Below are 22465 nucleotides of genomic sequence, written 5' to 3' on the forward strand. Positions count from 1 at the left end.
TAGGCTGCTCCGGGGTTATGCGAGGTTAATATATAATTCACTTATCCAAGAAAGCCACGCTGAGTCATAGGATCATATTTTAGGAGGGTCCTACAGTGTTTTTATTTTGTTTGGTGGCCGTCCATAAATGACGTCACGCACCTAGGGGGGTGGTGGTTCAGACATTTGTGACGATCTGTGACGAAGGGGTGATAAATGTGACGTCACATAAAAATGCGCAACTTTAAAGAAATATAAACACGTTCTACTTAATATAAATAGACTTTGTATTAGATGTTTTCTCCTACAACATCAGATTGCAACGCCACATTAAATACGCACTACAATGACAATAGTTTATAGTTTAAAGCGATTTGAAGCATGTTTAAATTTTTTTGGGGGGGGCAGAGCTTTGTGACGTCATATTTTAGGCGGGGTATGATATTTTGTGACGCCGTGTGACGAAGGGGGGGAGGGGGCAAAAATCGTCCAAAATCGCGTGACGTCATTTATGGACGGCCCCTTATGTTTTTGGCCAATTGAAAAATATGAACTCCACCGAAAAAAGACTGAATCCATTCGTCAATAACACTGCGTGTGGACTTTAAAAGGAAAAATATGCAATACTCGACGTTTCGGGCAATGGCCCTTCTTCACAGGCCACATAAAGAGGCCCACTTTGCATTGGCGAGCTTGCAAGAGATAGGCGGGGCTAAATGTCACGGGCTAGGCCCCGCCCACAAACAAAGATCCCCCGTAAAGTTGAATAAACTTTGAATAAACTATTGGGGCAAGTGCTGTTAGCGAGCACCGATGAAGGCCACCACCACGCAGGCCGCCTTTGTCTCCCTAGTGGCGATGTTTACTACACACCGCACCCGGTACTCATTTGAGGCCGAGTCGACCGAGAGGAGGCCCAGGACCGGTTCAGACAATCCTCATCGGCGTTGACCGTGAGTGGGAATCGAACTCGTGCGTGGCCGAGGTTCCCGGCTCACCCTCTCCCCCACAAGCTGACGTCACCGCGAGCAGGAGGGGGGGCGTGGCCTCAGTCGCCCCGCCCCCCCTCTTGTGTGACGTCGCCGCTATAAAAGCACCGCCCCCCAGCGCCTCGTGCGCTGTAAACACGGCCGGCGATGTCGGCGGGCCGCGGGGAGCGAGGCTCCTCCGAGCGTGGCAAGCAGCCGAATGAAGGACGCAAGAAAGGTGAGAGACTGTGGGGGACAACCTCACACAGACCACCGCTCGCCCCAGCAACACGTGGTCTTGTCCGTCTGTGTGTCCGCCTGTTTGTGCGTGAAGGTCGCCCACCTCGTGGTGCGTGTGTTTGTGTTGGTGAGTGAATGAGTTGGGGGTCCGTCAGTCCCCCCCCCACGTGTGGGTTCGAGCTGTTCCGTCTGGGGGTTGCAAGTGTCAACATGTGTGACACGTGTGTGTGTGTGTGACACGTGTGTGTGGTAGTGTCCTTTGGTGCGTGTGATGGGTGTGTGTGTGTGATGGGTGTGTGTGTGTGGTAGTGTCCTTTGGTGCGTGTGTGTGTGAGTGATGGGTGTGTGTGTGATGATGATGGGTGTGTGTGTGATGGGTGTGTGTGATGGGTGTGCGTGTGTGTGTGATGGGTGTGTGGGAGTGTGGTAGTGTCCTTTGGTGCGTGTGTGTGTGTGAGTGATGGGTGTGTGTGAGTGATGGGTGTGTGTGTGTGATGAGTGTGTGTGAGTGATGGGTGTGTGTGTGATGATGATAGGTGTGTGTGTGATGGGTGTGTGTGATGGGTGTGCGTGTGTGTGTGATGGGTGTGTGGGAGTGTGGTAGTGTCCTTTGGTGCGTGTGTGTGTGTGAGTGATGGGTGTGTGTGAGTGATGGGTGTGTGTGTGTGATGAGTGTGTGTGAGTGATGGGTGTGTGTGTGATGGGGTGTGATGGGGGTGTGTGTGTGTGTGTATGATGGGTGTGTGTGTGACACGTGTGTGTGTGTGGTAGTGTCCTTTGGTGCGCATGTGTGAGTGATGGGTGTGTGTGAGTGATGGGTGTGTGTGTGTGATGGGTGTGTGTGTGTGATGGGTGTGTGTGTGTGATGGGTGTGTGTGTGTTGTTGATGTGTCTTTGTGTTGCTGTGTCGATGTGCGTGTTAATGTGTGTTGACGTGTATGTGTGTTGATGCGCGTGAATGTATTGTCTTTGTGTATATCTTTATTGATCGATGTGTTTGCGTGTTAATGTCTTTGCCGTGTGTGTTGTGTGTGTTGATGCTGTGTTCGGGGAGCGGTGGTTCACGCTCACGGTCAACACCAGTGACAACTATCTTCAACAGTGCTGGGACTCCCCTAGGTCTGTTCAGCCTCAAATTAGTACCTGGTACGATGTGTAAACAGGGGAGACAAAGGCGGCCGGGCATGCTGCTAGCCACCCACCCCCTCGTGTACCGTGCCGGCCTTCATAGGTCCTCGCTAACAACACTTGCCCCTACAGTCTGTTAAGGCTATACGGGGGGGGGGTCTTTGTGTTATTGTGTTGCACTTATGTCTGTTAATGTGTCAGTGTGTGTGTGTGGGGAGCGGTGGTGTAGCGGTTAGCGCACTGCGCTACGAACCTGGCGACCCGGGTTCGATTCCCGCTCACGGCCAATACCAGTGACGATTATCTGAACCGGTCCTGGGCCTCCCCTAAGTCGACTCAGCACTCAAATGAGTGCGATGTGTAAACATTGCCACTGGGGAGACAAAGGCGGCCTGGGAGTGGTGTTGGGTACCCACCCCTCGTGTGCTGTGCTGGCCTTCATAGGTGCTCGCTAACAGCACTTGCCCCTACAATCTGTTAAGGCTATACGGGGGGGTCTTTGTCTTTGTGTTCAGCGCATAGTTTCTATGTACACCTGTCTACGCGTGCCTTGTGTCTACATCAGCTGTCTCACCTATGACCGGCAGTAAATTAATGCCCAATGCGTCTATGTACGAGCATCTGTCAGTCATCTCGGTCAGTCAACCCATCACATCTGGATCTGTCCCGTCACCTCATGCCAACATCACACACTTCACGTGACGGCCTCAAAGTGCACCTAGCCTGGCACAAGCGCAGTGGTGAAATCACCACCGCGATTGTTGTTGTTGTTGACGTCTTGTTGTGTGTCTGGTCTCAATGCTATTGTGTGTTCGTCTATATCCAGAACAACGTCATGTGTGTGACCATACTTCACCACGCCGGTTAATGGGTGAAGGTGGGGGGGTGAAGGTGGGCGGGGAGGCTCGCAACCGGTTGAGATATCACTCTGCGCTGACGATAGCCGTGGCTAACCACTGCGCCACCGCTCCTCCATCCTGATGTGTGTCCATGATTCGTTTTCCTCTACATCGCACAGCTGCTCTGGACGTGCCGTGTGCGTGTGTCGGTGCACAGTGACGTATTACCTCCGTACGGTGCGAACGAAGTTCAACATGCATTGTGATATTCGGAACCTCCTGCGAAAACCAGCCAGGCAGGACCCTCCTTAAGAGAGGCGTAGCAGTAGCAATGGCAATCATCTCGTTCCTGAACACACCTGTACGGAAAGCGCGTCGGTCTAAATTCAACTATTCCGTCGACCAGACACCAGTGACGATTATTCTGAGCCGGTCGTGGGCCTCCACTAGGTCGACTCAGCCTCTAAATGAGTATCTGGTGCGGTGTGTAAAGATCGCCACTGGGGAGACAAAGGCGGCCTTCATAGGTGCTCGCTAACATCACTTGCCCCAAAAGTCTGTTGAGGATATACGGGGGGGGGGGGGGGGGTCGTTGTATTGTTTATACACACAGACATCACGTGTGCACACCTGTGAACGTGTTACCTGTGCAAACCTGTGATCGATGTCTTATCCTGAGGCATCTGTACATATTTATATCACCTGTACACACCTGGCATTACGTTTTACGGAGTTACCTGTGCATATTTGTCTGAGCACACCTGTGCTCAATGTGTTTGTGTATGGACACATCTATATGCCTTGACACAAACCTGCCCTTCATGCCTTGCATCTGAAACCAATCCTACACCTTTGTGGACACGTGTAATCAATACGTTGTGCCCGTACACACCCGTACACACGGTTTACCTGGACACTCCTGCCCTCAACGTGTAGTATAACTGATGGCTTTAATCTCAGTTGCCTTGTGGTTGTTGTTGTTGTTTGACTTGCATCCCACTGGGATTTTTGCACACAGCGTTGGTGTACGGTGGTTTTTCAGGAAGACTTTGCAGTTTTTTCCAGGATTTGTCTGTTTGCACATAGTCACTTTAAGATGTTTTCTCGTTCATCTTTTTGTTTTGTTGCGGTCGCACCTGATTCAAGAGCCGAATGGCTCACAGGGCTATTCCTAATAAACTCAAACTGTATCTAGATACATCTGCCCTCAATGTCCATTGTGGCTTAGTTTGGTGCCCCCATCTCCGCACATCAGATTAGCGCGGTTGGCTGCGTACGGTGCGAAAGAAGTTCAACATGCGCACATGGTGTGCGTGCACCAGTGGTGGGACAGTCCTGACCACACGCGGGTCCGTCCAGTGGGTTCAAGCATCACCTGCCGTGCTTGTGAGGATGTCCCGTGTACACACGCCTGCGCGCACGTGTGCGGGGTGGGTTGGGGTTGGTGTCAATCCACAGTGCCAGCTTTCGTGGTCACGGACGTCACATTCTTACTGCGTCATTGGCACCGTGGCCGTGCTACTACAATGTCTCCCCAAGTGTCGTGTGTTGTATGTCTTTGTAATGGGGAGCGGTAGCGTAGTGGTTAGCGCGCCACAAATCCGACGACCCGCGTTCGATTCCCACTTCGCGAACAATATCAGTGGTGAATTTTCTGAACCGGTCCGAGGCCTCCCCCTAGGTCGACTCAGCCTTAAATAACTGCATGATGCGGTGTGTGTAAAACATCATTACTGGGGAGACAAAGGCGGCTGGGCGTAGTTTCGGCCACACGAGAACTCCCTCGTGTGCCGTGCCGGCTTTAATAGGTGCTCGCTAACAGCACTTGCCCCAACATGGACGGGGGGGGGGGGGATCTTTCTCTTGTGTATGAAGACGCATTCCACATCGTGTCTTACCTGTGCAGGCGCAAATAGGATGATTGTGGCGAGTGTGAAATGCATGGTGGTCTCGACCTGAGTGTTGGAACACATGATGGCGTGGTGAGCGAGTGAGTGATTGTGCATCTCGATACGTATTGTGAGGCTGTTGCGGATCGGTGGTGGTTTGGTTTAAACGCACGCTCTGTGCAAGTGTCTATGGGCCTCTGTATGTAGAACTTCTTTCGCACCGTACGTAGCCAAACGTGCTAATCGGAGGTGCGGGGGTAGGACGACAAACTGAACTAGAACAAGCTGCTTTACAGAAACACGTTGTCAATCTGGATTTAAAATTGAATGGTTCCAGTGGCTTCCTAATAATCGAAAGGAAGAGTGTTTTAAGACGGCCTTTGTACAATTAGCTACAGAGCTGTGAGATTTCAGGGGTGTTTGTGCGGGTGGGTGGTTACTGTGAGCTACTGTGAGTAGTTAGCCACTCATGGAGTTGAAGAGTGCCCAAGGCCACGTGGTTGCGGGTGAACCCATGCGTGAACGCACGTGTTGGACAGTGCGCGGTGGTAAACACGTGGTGTCGTCAGTGTGTACAGTGTACAGTTTGCATAACACGTGGTATGGTGAATGCGTTTAACACAGTGGTGTGGTTTGTTTACAAGCGTGGGGTTGTGTGGCGTGTTTATACATGTGGTGAGTGTGTTGATATGTGGTGTGGTGAGTTTATATGTGTGGTGTGGGGAGTGTTTAAACACGTGGTGTGGGGAATGTGTTTAAACACGTGGTGTGGTGAGTGTGTTTACACACGTGGTGTGGTGAGTGTGTTTAAACACGTGGTGTGAGGAGTGTGTTTAAACACGTGGTGTGGTGAGTGTGTTTAAACACGTGGTGTGGGGAGTGTTTACACACGTGGTGTAGGGAGTGTGTTTAAACACGTGGTGTGGTGAGTGTGTTTACACACGTGGTGTGGTGAGTGTGTTTAAACACGTGGTGTGGTGAGTGTGTTTAAACACGTGGTGTGGTGAGTGTGTTTACACACGTGGTGTGGTGAGTGTGTTTACACACGTGGTGTGGTGAGTGTGTTTAAACACGTGGTGTGAGGAGTGTGTTTAAACACGTGGTGTGGTGAGTGTGTTTAAACACGTGGTGTGGGGAGTGTTTACACACGTGGTGTAGGGAGTGTGTTTAAACACGTGGTGTGGTGAGTGTGTTTACACACGTGGTGTGGTGAGTGTGTTTAAACACGTGGTGTGGTGAGTGTGTTTAAACACGTGGTGTGGTGAGTGTGTTTACACACGTGGTGTGGTGAGTGTGTTTAAACACGTGGTGTGGGGAGTGTGTTTAAACACGTGGTGTGGGGAGTGTGTTTAAACACGTGGTGTGGTGAGTGTGTTTACACGTGGTGTGGTGAGTGTGTTTAAACACGTGGTGTGATAAGTGTGTTTACACACGTGGTGTGGTGAGTGTGTTTAAACACGTGGTGTGGGGAGTGTGTTTAAACACGTGGTGTGGTGAGTGTGTTTACACGTTTAAGTTCGGGTTTGTTTAGCCAGGTGAGAACTCAAGACTAGTGTAAAAGAATAAGTCTCACTTGCTCAAATAAAAGTCGGAGCAAAACATCTGTGAAACATAAATCAATGTTAAATCATACATTCCCCGGAACGGAAAGTCGGCTCGGGCAGATTATTTTTAGACTGATCAGAGCACAATTTAACATTAAGTTACAGACAAAGTCGCATACAGGATGGCTTTTGTACTAATATGTAACACAAACGATATATTCAGTTAAAAATACAAGTCACGAAGAATCGACAGCTCGGCATCAAACTCGGGTTTAGATGGGAGAGGAACCCAGGGGCATTTTAAAACAGTTCAGGGATTACCAGAGTCGCATACCTCCACCAACTCTGGGTCTGGGTATATTTGTGGGTCTCTCTGTGCGAGTCTATTGGGCTCTGTGTGTGTCTATGGATGTATTGTGTGCGCCTACGGGTCTCTGTGTGACCCTGTGAGTGTCTGTGTGAGTCTGTTGTATTCTGTGTGAGTTATTGGGTCTGTGCGAGTCTCAGGGAAGCGATGGCATTTCACGTGTTTGGGGCTTTGACAGAGAATGAGTGAATACCACGTGGGTTTTGTGTTCTTGGTACAATGAACTTTAGTGCTGTAGGCCATCTAATATTTCAGGATATGTGTGTATACATTTAATTAAATCAAAACGTATTTTTATTTTACCAGATATGGCCCACTGAGCTACGCTATATCGATTGGTTTATTTAGCTGTTTTTCAGAAGCGACCTGGCCACAAATGATAGCTCAACGAAGTGGCTTATTGTGGAAATTGATCGGAGCCGGAAACTCTAAACGCACGTTTCTAAATGTGGAGGGGAAAACCGGAGGACCCGGAGAAAATTACACGCGACCACGGGGAGAGAGACACGCGAACTCCAAATATACAGCAGGCGTCAGGGTCGGGATCGAACCCGCAACTTCCTGTATACCAGGCGAGATAGTAAACATCTCTCCACCGTGACGCCCCATTGAAAATGAACTTGGCCCAGTGACTCCCAGTGAGACTCCCTCCGAGTTCGATGAGATGATAACCGGTCTAGGATCAAAGACCACCACAGTAATGATTGGAGTGGTTAGTTTGTAGGATGAAGTCGGAAATAAACAATTTAGCAAATCTAAAGTGGTTGTCGCGGTTTATTTGATGTCAGCATAGTTTAGGAGAGGTGTGGAGGTAGCAGCTATCAAATGTTTCTGTGCAGATGAGAAATGTAGTTTTTTAGTCCCTATCTTCCCGTGGTGTGGCGTGTGTTTACACACGTGGTGTGGCGTGTGTTTACACACGTGGTGTGGTGTGTTTACACAGCGGTCTGCTGTTTGTGTGCTTACACACACGTGCTGTGATTTTACACACGTGATCTTCTGTGGTGTGTTTGCACACATTGGGTGGTGTGCAAGCACACATGATGGTTTTGCAGTGCTGTGTTTACACTTTACACACGTGTTGTGGTCTGCCCGTGTGTGTTTCCGGCTTAATTTTGCTAAAAGATCATAGATTACAGCATAGTGCTTAGTGTGCAGAAATCATTCACACATACGCACCAGACATACAAAGAACAAAGACCCCCCCCCCCCCAGTATAGCCTTAAAAAAGACTTTCAGGGCAAGTGTTGTTAGCGAACACAGAAACACACAACACTCACACGCACACACATGATGTTGCTACGTTTTCCCACACCACACCCACTCCACGCACATAACGCACATAACAAGAGGACTGCTCGGAGCATTTCCTAGTGTGCATTGGCGACCTTAATAGGCACTCACTCACTCGCCTTTGGCCCTGAAGCGCACGAGTCTAAAATGGGAACTTTGTGCGTGCCGATATGTGCGAGATGGTATGTCTGCAGGCGTGTGTGTGGGGGGTGTGTGTGAGATGTGTGTGTGTGTGATATGTGTGTGTGTCTGAGATGTGTGTGTGTCTGAGATGTGTGTGTGTCTGAGATGTGTGTGTGTCTGAGATGTGTGTGTGTCTGAGATGTGTGTGTGAGATGTGTGTGAGATGTGTGTGTGTGGGATGTGTGTGTGTGGGATGTGTGTGTGTGGGATGTGTGTGTGTGAGATGTGTGTGTGAGATGTGTGTGTGAGATGTGTGTGTGTGGGATATGTGTGAGATGTGTGTGTGTGGGATATGTGTGAGATGTGTGTGTGTGGGAGATGTGTGTGTGTGTGAGATGTGTGTGTGTGTGAGATGTGTGTGTGTGAGATGTGTGTGTGTGGGATGTGTGTGTGTGAGATGTGTGTGTGTGTGTCCGAGTGTGTTGAGTGTGGGGAGCGGTGGTGTACCGGTTAGCGCGCTGCGCTATGAACCTGGTGAACGGGGTTCGATTCCCACTCACGGCCAACACCGGTGACGATTATCTGAACCGGTCCTGGCCCTCCCCTAGGTCGACTCAGCCTCAAATGAGTTACCTGGTTCGGTGTGTAAACATCGCCACTGGGGAGACAAAGGCGGTCGGGCGTGGTGCTGGCCACCCAACCCCCTCGTGTGCCGTTCCGGCCTTCATAGGTGCTCGCTAACAGCACTTGCCCCAACAGTCTGTTAAGGCTACACGGGGGATCTTTGTCTGTTTGTCTTTGACCCGAGTTCGATTCCCGATCACGGCCACCAACACCGGCGACGATTCTCTGAACCGGTCCTGGGCCTCCCCCTAGGTCGACTCAGCCACAAATGAGTGGTGTGTACACGTAGCCACCAGGGCCGGATTAAGATTTTGTAAGGCGCCCTGGGCTCCAGGCACTGTGAGCCCCCCAGTAACATTTCCAAAAGGAAAACCAAATTAAAGAAAATTTTAATTGATTTTTACAAGGCTGACAACAAATAAAATTCAGCATTCACAAATGAAAAAAACGTTTCCCTGGTGGCACCCAGGCAGACGAATCGCAGCTCTGGCGACCCACGGCCTCGTGTGCCGTGCCCGCCTGCATCGGGGATATACGACTCGTTCACGACACTTGCCCCAAACAGCCGGTTCAAGGCTATGGGGGGGGGCAGTCTGTATCTTTGTTGGGCGGTGTTAGTCCACGGTGTCAGTCCACGGTGTCGTGGTGACGGACAAGAGAGGGGTGTGTGGGTGGGTGTGGTGTGTGTGTGTGGTGTGTGGGTATGGTGTGGGTGTATGTGTGGTGTGGGTGTGTGGCGTGTGTGTGGCGTGGGTGTATGTCTGGTGTGGGTGTGGTGTGTGTGGTGTGTGTGTGGTGTGTGTGGTGTGTGTGTAGTGTGGTGTGGGTGTAGTGTGGGTGTAGTGTGTGTGGTGTGGGTGCATGTGTGGGTGTGTGTGTGTGGTGTGGGTGTGTGTGTGGTGTGGGGGTGTGTGGTGTGTGTGTGGTGTGTGGTGTGGGTGTAGTGTGGGAGGGTTTGTGGGGTGGGTGTGTGGTGTGTGTGTGTGTGTGTGGTGTGGGTGTGTGTGTGGTATGGGTGTGTGTGTGTGGTGTGGGTGTGTGTGTGGTGTGGGTGTGTGTGGTTTGGGTGTGTGTGGTGTGGGTGTGTGGTGTGGGTGTATGTGTGGTTTGGGTGTATGTGTGGGTGGGTGTGTGTGGTGTGGGATGTGTGCCAGACACGCGGATACACAAAACCCAGCCCAAAATAACCCAGCCCCCACCGTGGACTCGCGGGAGGCTGTGTGTGTGTGTGGGGTGCGTGTGCTGTGTGTGTGGGGTGTGTGTGGTGTGTGTGTGGTGTGTGTGTGGGGTGTGTGTGGGGTGTGAGGTGTGTGTGGGGTGTGTGTGGGGTGTGTGTGGTGTGTGTGTGTGGTGTGAGTGTGTGGTGTGTGTGCTGTGTGTGTGGGGGGTGGGGTGTGTGGGGGGGGGTGTGTGGGGGGGGGGTGTGTGTGGGGGGGGTGTGTGTGGGGGGGGTGTGTGTGGGGGGGGGGGGGTGTGTGTGGGGTGTGTGTGGGGTGTGTGTGTGTGGGGTGTGTGTGTGTGGTGTGTGTGTGTGCTGTGTGTGTGTGGCGGGATTAAATACGGGGTCACGACAGACACATCCAGGCACGAACATTTACAGCCAACCGCCCGCATAACGAAATACAGTACCCACAAACACACAAACACACGCGCAAACAAATACCCTCAATATAGCCTTTAAGAGACTGTTGCGAAGGGTCAAAGTGCTGATTGGAAGGGCCAGAACGGCACACGAACGGGTGGCTGTGGGAATGGTGGTCGATTTTTCGCCCGGCTCAAGGATAAAGACAGATTCACCCCTCGGTCTATGGCCTCGAAAAGCATGTTGGTGAGAGTGAGTGTTTGCGAGCACCACGCACGGCTGCGGATCAATGGGCTCCTCCTGGGTTCAAATCCACGCACATTAATCCATAGCCACAAGACGCACAATGACAAAAGATCCCCCGTTATAGCCTTAGCGGGCTGCTGGGGGCAAGTGCTGTTCGCGAGAACCTCTGAAGACTGTGGGCATGGCACACGAGGGGGGTGGGTGGCCAGCACCACGCCCGACCGCCTTTGTCTCTCCGGTGGCGATGAGTGGACTTAGCGGAGGCAGCAGGACCGGTTCAGATAATTGTCACTGTTGTTGGTGGCCATGAGCAGAAATCGAACTCGGGGTCACCGATCTCGAATCACGGCGTGTTTTATAACCGTAGCGGTATTTGTCCCCGCATATAGACACGCACGTACACACCATGCAGACACACTCGTACATACAGACACACTCGTTACGTGCACACTCGGTGCTTAATTCCCCCACTGAATATTTCCTGGGTCGCAGCCTGGAATAGTAGGCGCGTGGCTTGGGCTGCGAGAAGGCTATGGGCCCTCTAAGGAGGTGGGTGGACAGCGGTGGGTGGAGGAGAGAGATTTGATGATACGGCGGTGACGACTAATCAGTGGCAGGTGGGGTTGTGGTGAGAGGTTGTTGACCAAGGCTCGCCTTATCTCGCGACTCCTTTTTCAGGAGGGTCCTGCCAAGTGTTTTTTGCAGAAGGAGGGGCGATGATTGCTGCTGCTGCTGCTGCTTGAATAAGTTGCGATGTCAATGTACACATTTGGGCCTTGACGTTGGCACCCTCTTTGGGCCTACTCCTGCGAATTTCTGTACATCATGGGGCCTTTGGCGTCCACTTTGAAGCGGACGACACCTAGTATCTTCTTGGTTCTTTCGGTAAAGTCACGTAGAAGGGAAGTCATAAAATATTACTTCCCTTCTACGTGACTTTACCGAAAGAACCAAGAAGATGAATCCCTGCAGTCACGAAAGCTTTAAATCGAAAGACACCTAGTATGTTAACGGTCAGTACACCCGCAGTAATAACTAGGGCGGCCGCGGGAAGTCGAACCGCTGACCTCTGTAACAAGCGGTCAATGAGCTACCCACGGGGCAATGTCACCGCCAGCCCAAGAGAGAGAGAGAGTGGTGTGGTTGGTGTTGGAAGGAGACCAGGGGTGTTGGGGTGGGAGATTAAATCATCAGTTGAGAGATTTGGAATCACAGTGACGGGTAACTCTGTGAGATGGGATTTCATAGATTGTCAGCATGGATGTTGAAATGACTGGCGATAACGACACGCACGGAGTGTGACACGCTTCACAAAGAAAACCTCGCTCAATTACTGGGGCAGCTCTCTCCTTGAAACAGCCAAGCCCTGAGCCTATTCCTACCCCAGACTTTCACAACAGCCACTGGCCATAACCACAGCCACGGACTGCGGCCCTAACCAGAGCCACTAACTGCGACCCTAACCAGAGCCACTGACTGTAGCCCTAACCACAGCCACTGATTCTGGGTGGCCCCTTACCACAGACCCTGACCCGAAGTCTTAATTTAACGCTGCCGCCCAGTGCTGCTGGGCTGCCACTAGATGTCTCTGTCACGCCACAGGTTGACTGGGTGCGCTGAGAGATGTTAAGGAGATGTCAGCTATGGATTTTGGAATGAATCTGTGCGGAGCTACGAGTGTCACCACCCCCCCCCCCGTTACGCACGGTGGGTTGCTAATAGGTGTCTTAGTGTTTTTGAGGATTGCAGCAGCGATGTTGCAGTGATGTTGGGACATCACTGCAGACGTGGCAAGATTGGAAATCGCTGCAATCCTCAAAAACGCTGAGACACCGATGAGCAACATCAGTAAGGACGAGTGCTTTCAGCTTTCCCAATTAAAAAATAGAGATCATATCATACTCTTACTACTACTCATACTAGAGATGATATCGTCATCCTCTCAGCCGACAAGGGCAATGCCACAGTCATCATGGACAAAACCACATACAATAACAAAATTCAGGACCTACTTAATGATGGTAGCTATACACAAATTTAAAGAGATCCCACCAACAGCTTCGTTACGAAAACCAACAATATCATCATCGATTCGACATCTTTAATCGAACCAAGCAAGCGGTTTTCCTTAAAACCCTCTGCTGCTCGATTTCTCTAAGACGAAGGTACTTTGCAAACCCACTGGCTATCAACAAAGATTCGTTCATGAAGCCATCCACAATATACAGACACAACTTCAATCGAGAAGATGGGTACAAACTGAGCAATCATTGGAAGGACGTTATCAACCAGCTGAAGTCATAACTGGCTGTGATGTTCCCATCCTACCACCTCCTGATGTCCGTTGTTGTTTTCGGCTCTCTCTACATGAACAGGTTAAATTTCCCACTAACACAGCCACCTCGCTCGCCAGGCTCGACGTTGCTGCTCTGCGATTTCACATTAACATGCTAATTTCTCACATTAACATGCTAATCTCTCACATTAACATGCTAATATCTCCCATTAACATGATAATCTCTCCCATTAACATGCTACTCTCTCACATTAACATGCTAATATCTGCCATTAACATGCTAATCTCTCCCATTAACATGCTAATCTCTCACATTAACATGCTAATTTCTCACATTAACATGCTAATTTCCCACATTAACATAGCCACCTCCATGCCCTCGTCGTGGAGGCCGCTTTCCGATCTTACATTAACACGCTAATCTCTCACATTAACATCAATAGCCCTGCCCACTTCGTTTATGACCCTTGGGCTACACACATTTTAAAACCTTTCAAACAGTCTGCCTCAGCAGCTTTCCCCCTCTGTTTTCTTCCTGATGACGAACGCTTGTGTTGCGATCGAAAGGTCGTAGTTTTTTAAATTAATTTTTGTTATTTTCTTTTAACCTATCTACGTGACTTTACCGAAAGACCCAAATAATTTGCTTGCATTTTCTCTATTTGGCACATCTGTTTGTATTGTTCGTTGCTGTATCTCGTTGACCCGTCCGGACTCGAATAGAACCCGCAACCTTTGGATGATTGCAAGTCCAGTGTGCGCTAGCCATTGCACCACATCAGCTCGTGATGCGTTGTTAATGGTTAATGCGGCGGACGGGCAGTGGCGCAGTGGTTAGCGCACTGCACTACGAACCCGGCGACCGCCGAGTTCAATTCGGCCTCAAATAAGTACAGTCTAAATCAAGAATCGCATTGTTACATGTTGAGAAAACTAAATTGCTTTTATTTTACCAGGTAAGGCCCACTGAGCTAGAAAGTTCTTTTTCAGAAGTGACCTGGGCACAAATGATAGGTCAACGAAGTGGCTCATCTTCTTGGTTCTTTCGGTAAAGTCACGTAGAAGGGAAATAATAAAATAATAAAAATAAAACATAATAAAATACTATTGTATTTTATTATTGTATTTTATTATGTTTATTGTATTTTATTATGTTTAATAAAAATAAAACATAATAAAATACAATTGTATTTTATTATGTTTTATTGTATTTTATTATGTTTTATTTTTATTATTTTATTATTTCCCTTCTACGTGACTTTACCGAAAGAACCAAGCAGATGAATCCCTGCAGTCACGAAAGCTTTAAATCGAAAAGAAGTGGCTCATCTTGTGGAAATGTATAGCACCCAAATACTCTCAACGCGTGCTCCGAATGTGGAGGGAAACACCGGAGGACCCGGAGGAAAATCCACGCGACGACGGGGACAACATGAAAAGCTCCAAATATACAGGGGTCAGGGTTGGGATCGAACCCAGGACTACCACCTGTATACCAGGCGAGGCAGTTAACATCTCGCCACCGCGTTGCTCCTTGTTGGGGTGATTCCCCATGCAGACTTTGTCTTCTTCCACTGAGACCACGTGCGGCGCCTCTGTTAGTTGCTCACAAGTGACGAGGGCCACCCCGTCTTCTGGCCGGGCCGTTGTGCAAGCGAGCAGGGTCGGTCCCCATGAGCTTTGGTGGCCGGACAACCGAGGGCATGGGGGGGGAAGGGCACGGGCCTGTGGTCTGTGCTACCAGGCGTAGCCACCAGAGGGCAGTGCAGACTTAGAATTGTTATTTATCCTGGAGATAATTCCTTTTCACTGATGTCTATTAGGTGCGGGTCAGAAAGTTACACCAACAACAAACAATAGCAAAAGAAAAACGATAGGAGTGCAAATTATAGGAAATGTACACATATCACTAAAATAAATAAAATAGATAACGTACATAAGTTAAAATTGTATAAGTAAGACCAATTGCCAAGATTGGTTAAGGGTTGCAAAACAAAAGCAAGAACAGTCCCAGACCACACCAATACAACGCACAGTTCTGCAATAAAGTTTCACGTTAAAATTGAACGATCGATACATGGGGAAGGATGAAAGTTGCAAACCACGTGAGCAAATGCAGCTGTATCCAGCGCGAACGTTAAGGGAGGAAACGAGGTTGCTGCAAAATGTTGGTGCTGCAACGGCAAAGGCGTTGTCACCTATTCCTATAATTGCTCTTGGGAAGGCAAATAGATGGACGTGGTTTGACAATGGGGTTAATGAATTAGCTGAGTCGAGCGCAGATTTGCCACTAAGGATTTTAGGGATGAACCGGGCCCAATGTCGATGGGTGGGTTAGTGAATGGATGAGCTGTGAGTGGTTGAGTGTAGGACTCAGATCTCGTCTGGCCAATGAAGAGCAATGTGGCTCTCTGGCTTGTGTGCTATTGTGCAAAACGTCGCCTATTGTTTACGTTTTCTCTTTAAGGCCACACACGATGCTATTGACGAATGTTTTGGGTTCTTTGTGTTATTTTAGATTCAGTTCCAAGTCACATCATGGGACCTCCTTTGCCCGTATTAAATTATGATAATAGGGGTTTCCATTTTCTGGCAATAGAACAGGTGTTGAGATGTTAAAACACCAAACTGAAATTCTAGATTTGAAGCTTTCGTGACTGCAATGATTCATATTCTTAGTTTTTTTTTCGGTAAGTCACGTAGGTAAAAACATTAAAAAGTAATGTTTTTCACCTACGTGACTTTACCGAAAAAAAAAAACCTAAGAATATGAACCAAACTGAAACCTTTGCAAGGAAACATTTCTGCATTAACCACAAATACTTGTGGTGAACATGCAAACAAAAAAGCACGTGTTTTGACAGTAGTATGTGCAATGTACAGTATGTGCATTGCAATGTACAGTATGTGCATTGCACATACTACTGTCAAAACACGTGCTTTACATTGGGACCTGTTCATCCCTAACATCCTGAGTGCAATGCACATACTATCAGAACACGTTTTTTTGTTTGCATGTTCACCACAAGAATATGTGGTTAATGCAGACATGATTCCTTGCAAAGGTTTCAGTTTGGTGTTTTAACATCTTAACACCTGTTTTATTGGCAGAAAGGGATAAAAAAAACTATGATCAGTTCCAAGTCATTTAGCCGTTAAATTGCTTCACCTGAAAGTTGAATTGCAGATAGACCCACTCACCCACACACTCAACCACTCACCAACCCGCTCACTCATCAACCTACCTACAGTACCCACCCAACCACTCACCCACTAAGCATCCACTCCTTCACTTGCTCACCCACCCACCCACTTATCCAACCATTCACTCATTGACCAATTCCTTACCAACATAGCACACACGAATACACAAGATAAAACACACGTCTTACGAACACCACGTTTACTGTAATTGGCTGCTATAAATGTAAAGTATTTGCCTGCTATAAATTAGAGTATTTTACGGTATTTGGCTGTTACAACTTTCCACACCATAAGTCACTTGATTGAGCTATGATTTGTGGCCAGGCCGCTTCTGAAAAAGAGCTACATAGCTCAGTGGGCCTTACCTGGTAAAATAAAAAGAGAGTTTAGGGAGTTAAAAAATTAACCCGTAAAAACAAAGTTTTTCACTATAAATCCTTTATATGCGTGGCGGCTAGAGTCCTCTCGTCCTCTGGCTTGAGATGGCTGCCACCTATGGGTCAGATGATTGCCTGCCACCATTAAGCAATTGGTAATTACATATAATAATTTTTTTTTCCTAAAAAGTGTAACATTTTTTAAAAAAAATTCACGAAAATACATTGTCACGCACAACGAGTCTGTATGCAAAATGTAAACTCGATTGGATCACGGGAAGTGGGTTAAAAACGACCGAAAGATTTGCACGGTCGTAAGCAAGCAAGCAAGTGAACTTAATATAAAGGATATAAAAAAAGAGAGTTTGACTGCAGGGGTGGATACGTGGACACTGTCGTGGCCTGAACAAACTTGGTAGCGTTAACATTCCACCACCTAACGAGATTGTCACATCATGGGACCTTTTTGCTAATATCAAAGAATCTTAAATATAAAGCAGAAAACATACATCCGTTTGTTTGTGTGAAGCAGCAAAAACTCTCCAACGCTGAGCTCCGGCGTCATGACATTTCTTAGTCAACGAGACTATTTTCAGCTCGCCACGTCATTCCCTTTCCGAGTTGCAAAAATCGACCCTTACGTATAAGTGGGTGAAGGTTGAATTTCCTCGAGTGAAAAACATCCGATTTAGTTAAATTGATTTGCTTCGGCTTTTATTCTTTCTTGCAAGCATCACATTTTTTCAGGATTTTTCAGTGAAAATAAGGGAATATGAAATTTATCCAAGTCCCGGGCGAAGCCGGGTAGTAAAGCTAGTAAAAAACAAGAATAGGTTTAACCCTTTCTGGCAATAAAACAGGTGTCAGGATGTTCAAACGGTGTTTTTTTCTGGAAGACTTTGCTGGTTTTTTCCAGGATTTTTCTGTTGCGTGTGGTCACTTTAAGATGTTGTTCATGTTTTTGTTTTGTTGCGGTTACACCCGAGTCAAGAGCCGCATGGCTTCACAGGGTTATGCCTAACAAATGAAACTGAAAGGAAGCAAGTCTGCATCAACTACACGTACTTGTGTGAGATTGTCAGGTTTCCACAGATAGTGTTGTTATTATTGTCGGGTGGTGGAGGGGTTGCTGACAATAATGTTGACAGAACACTATTGTACTGTGCCACGTTTTCTCACCCAGCAACGAAAACAGTGCAACAAATGATGTTGGTGGTGCTGGCTTTGCTACGTTGGCAGTGGTGCACAAAGCATAATAATCAACAAACTCAATACGTTCCGTGTCAATAGCACTTTGTGTGTGCGTGTCGCCTCCAAAGGAGACGCGTGAAAGGCGACGTTTTGGGCAATGGCCCTTTTCATGGAACATAGTCCAGAGAGCATGAGTGGATAAGAGTAAGAGTGTATCACATCTTCTTGGTTCTTTCGGTAAAGTCACGTAGAATGGAAATAATAAAATAATAACAATTTAACATAATAAAATAAAAATTCTCACGACTTTTCGGCCACAACACAAGCAGCTGTCATCAGGTGAAGAAACAGAGCTGTCGGAAAGACAGCGTCCCAATGAACACCGCCAAGCTTGGCAGCGTATATTTCAGCTGGGTCACGGGGAGGAGAGCGCCTTGACAAAGGAGTTCACATATCAACAACGGAATTAAGCATTTTGATGGAAAATGTAGATATGGGATTAGTCACTCCTTGTGGAATGTGTAGGTGGTGGGGGGAGTCTCAAAGTCATATTATGCTCGTGTATTATGTAGGATTAGCAGTGATAAAGGGAGGAAGTAGGATTAGCAGTAATAAAGGGAGGGAAATTTTAATCGTAAGGAGCTGCAGCAGCCAAACCACCGCGTATCAAGCTCGTGCATTGTGTGGGCAACAAAGAAGAAGTTTGTAAAGAACTGCAAATGCCCTACTACCATATAATACACCTATGTCATAAAACTAAATATAAACTACATCAATATAATCAATGTGCTCAATATACTCTCCAATAAGCTGAGCTATTAACATTAAGTAACTGGGTATACACTACACTATATAATGACTACCATATAGTGAACTGATAAAAAAAAACTAAAATAGAAAATACATCAATGTAATCAATGTAATCAATATACTCTCCAATAAGCTGAGCTACTAACAGTAAGTCATACATTACACTTCTATGTCGCAAAAAAATAATAATATGCCTCCAGATAAACTTTTTTCTTATATCACACGGACATACCCTGTACTATAGACTGTCATAGACAATTCTAGATTTGAAGCTTTCGTGACTGCAAGGATTCATATTCTTAGGTTTTTTTCGGTAAAGTCACGTAGGTAAAACATTAAAATTAATGAAAGTAAAATAAAATAAAAATCACGACGTTTCGGAGGCAACACAAGTCTCCGTCATCAGGTGGGACCGTCACAGCCAGATGTGCTGCATCAAGTGAGGCAGCTAATCTGGCTGTGACGGTCCCACCTGATGACGGAGACTTGCGTTGCCTCCGAAACGTCGTGATTTTTATTTTATTTTACTTTCATTAATTTTAATGTTTTGCCATAGACAAACCCAACATTGAATTATACACTGCGTTACTATAAAGTGTATCACAGTTTTTTTTTAAGAACAAGGACACGAGACAACGCAATTGATTTCTTAGAGGATCCTGTGCTCTCAGAATCAGAATATTTATTTCTACTGGAGGAATCCGATGAGCTATAAAGATCTTTTTCACAGATGTCTAGTAGGGGCAGGTAAGAACGTTACAACAAACAATTCAAAAACATCATAGTCGTGAAAAGTACAAGAAAGGTAAACAAATCACCCAAAAAACACACAAATGAAACTAAGCCATCCCCATCCTACCAAGCAAAGTCCACTGAGGTATTAACTTGTTTTTCAGAAGCAACCTGGCCACAAATGATAGCTCAACAAAGTGGGCTTATCATTTGGACATTTATAGCAGCAAATTAATCTAAATAATTGCAATGCACGTTTCTAAATGTGGAGGGAAAATCCGGAGGACCCGGAGAAAAAAAAATCCACGCAACCACGGGGAGAGAGAGAGACACCGCAAACTCCAAATATACAGCAGGCGTCAGGGTCGGGGATCGAACATCCGGCCTCCTGCATACCAGGCGAGGGAGATAACATCACAAAGGACATTTCCCGAAACGTCGTCTATTACATATTTTTGTTTATTTGAAGGCAGCAATCGGCGGTGTTGAGTGTTTTCGCGAGCGGACTGGGTGGTTATCAACGTTGGGAAGAAGTCACTCCCGATGGTGGGGGCCAGGGTGGAGACGGGTGGGAGGGAGGAGGTGGTGGTGGAGAAGGAGGTGGTGGTGGGGAGAGAGGGAGGGAGGAGGTAGTGGTGGTGGGGAGGGAGGAGGTAGTGGTGGTGGGGAGGGAGGAGGCGGTGGTGGGGAGGGAGGAGGGAAGTGGTGGTGGGGAGGGAGGGAGGAGGGAAGTGGTGGTGGGGAGGGAGGGAGGAGGGAAGTGGTGGTGGGGAGGGAGGGAGGGAGGAGGGAAGTGGTGGTGGGGAGGGAGGGAGGAGGGAAGTGGTGGTGGGGAGGGAGGGAGGAGGGAAGTGGTGGTGGGGAGGGAGGGAGGTGCCGGTGGCAGTGTGGGGGGGGGGATGCGTGGCGGCCACGTGGTCTCAGAGAACAACCCCTTGAGCGATATAATGAATGAAGTGAAGAAAGGAGCGGCACATACATAAAGGATCTTCAAAGCCAGAACCCACAGAGCCTGGCAAGACAGAGTCGGGGGTGAGAGTGAAGCCGGCAGGGACTGTACAGTATATAAACTAAACTATCTGTAACGTCTACAGCTTTCATTGACTACAGTCTACAATACACACTGTATATCTTTGCTGGTCACACGTCGGTGCTGACGGTAGATAAAGGCCGGCGAGTACACAACAAACGCTCTTTTGTGTTGTGGTCTCTAGGTATTAAAGGCTTGGGCGGATTCATATCTTAGCCACGTGGGCTTATTGGCGAGGCGTTTGAGATTAGTCCATCTCAAGAGCTCAAACGCGTTAGGTGTTGTGGTGGAGAGGTGGGTTTGAAACTTGCAGGACTGGGTGGTCATTAATGAGTTAATTAGTTACAGGAAGGAGAGAGAGAGAGGAGGCAGGTGGAGGTTGGGTTGCGTAACGCTGCGTGGGGTGAGAGACAGTTGGTGGATGTTACCGGTCGCAGTTTGACGTTTGCCTAAAAGTTCGAGACGTCCCGGTTCGATATCCGATCATCGGTTCATTCGTGCCGATCGAGTCAACTGAGCAAGGTGGGAGATCGATTTTATTTGTCTAAATCACGGTTTTGCTGAGCACAAGCCGCAACACGCCAAGCGAACAGTAACAAACAGCAGTGTTATTAAAGTTGTAATGTTAGATTAGAGTTAGCACGATTATTATTACTGTGTATTATTTTTGTAAAGGGCTTTAGAAGCTCTTTGTTGGGGTAAGGTCATCCAAGTCTCGTCAAGGCACGCAGAGGATTTGACTTCGTGGACTGCTCATGTGCGGATCACCGGGGACGTTATTAGGACGACAAAGTTGGAGCCCTGAGTGAGGTCACAGGGGTCAACCTGAGTGAGGTCACTGGGGTAAACCTGAGTGAGGTCACTGGGGTCAACCTGAGTGAGGTCACTGGGGTCAACCTGACCCCCTGCAAGCGCTCACCCTGGCGGACTCACGGGAGCTCACGCAGACTCGCATCCAGAAGATCTGGGTGCCGAGACACGGGGACGTGGCGCCCAGGAAGGCGTGTGAGTACACGTGGAGAGAGTACACGTGGAGTGAGTGTCGGTCTGAGTGCACGTGGAGTGAGTGTCGGTCTGAGTGCACGTGGAGTGAGTACACGTGGAGTGAGTGCACGTGGAGTGAGTACACATGGAGTGAGTACCAGTCTAAATACACGTGGAGTGAGTGCACGTGGAGTGAGTGTACGTGGAGAGAGTACACGTGGAGTGAGTGTCGGTCTGAGTGCACGTGGAGTGAGTACACATGGAGTGAGTGCACGTGGAGTGAGTGCACATGGAGTGAGTACCAGTCTAAATACACGTGGAGTGAGTGCACGTGGAGTGAGTGTCGGTCTGAGTACACGTGGAGTGAGTACACGTGGAGTGAGTGTCGGTCTGAGTGCACGTGGAGTGAGTACACGTGGAGTGAGTGCACGTGGAGTGAGTACACATGGAGTGAGTACCAGTCTAAATACACGTGGAGTGAGTGTCGGCTCGAGTACACGTGGAGTGAGTGCACGTGGAGTGAGTACACATGGAGTGAGTACCAGTCTAAATACACGTGGAGTGAGTGTCGGCTCGAGTACACGTGGAGTGAGTACGCGTGGAGTGAGTGCCAGTCTGAGTGGAGTATTTTTTTGAGCACGCGTGGAGTGAGTCCTGGGGGAGCGGTGGTGCAGTGGTTAGCGCACTGCGTTCCGAGTTGGATTCCCGCTCGCGACGAGTGAGCGGCACGTACTCATCAAGACAGATCCAGGGCCTCCCCTGGGTCGCCTTGACCTTCAGTGAGTATCTGTGTCAACGTCGTCGCTCGGGAGACAAAGGCGACCGGGCGTGGTTGTCTTGTGCTGCTCAGATTACACGTGGCTTGTATACACAACACGTGGTGCACAACCAATACAAATGACATTGTGGTTATATGTACACATAGTATGTCCGTGCACGTGCAGTTCATACACACTCTGCAGTGGCAATTTTTGCACACCGCATCGGGTCCTCATTTGAGGTTGAGTCGACCTAGGGGA

General features: G+C 48.4%; 1 protein-coding gene across 3 annotated transcripts in view; it reads left to right on the forward strand.

Moving 5' to 3' along the window:
• Window positions 1-1089: 1089 nt before the first annotated feature.
• Window positions 1090-22465, forward strand: part of LOC144729347 (6-phosphofructo-2-kinase/fructose-2,6-bisphosphatase-like) — a 44346-nt gene continuing 22970 nt past the window's right edge. For 2 of the 3 annotated variants that reach the window (XM_078609544.1, XM_078609545.1), the window contains exon 1: window positions 1090-1185. In XM_078609544.1, the coding sequence (XP_078465670.1) occupies window positions 1116-1185 (70 nt within the window). In that variant the 5' untranslated portion in view covers window positions 1090-1115. Of the gene's footprint in view, window positions 1186-21333; window positions 21468-22465 lie in introns of those variants that run through there. The other variant, XM_078609546.1, reaches the window with a different exon arrangement.

The sequence above is a fragment of the Lampetra planeri genome, chromosome 32, assembly GCF_965212315.1.
Source record: "Lampetra planeri chromosome 32, kcLamPlan1.2.h2, whole genome shotgun sequence".
Taxonomy (NCBI): Eukaryota; Metazoa; Chordata; class Hyperoartia; order Petromyzontiformes; family Petromyzontidae; genus Lampetra; species Lampetra planeri.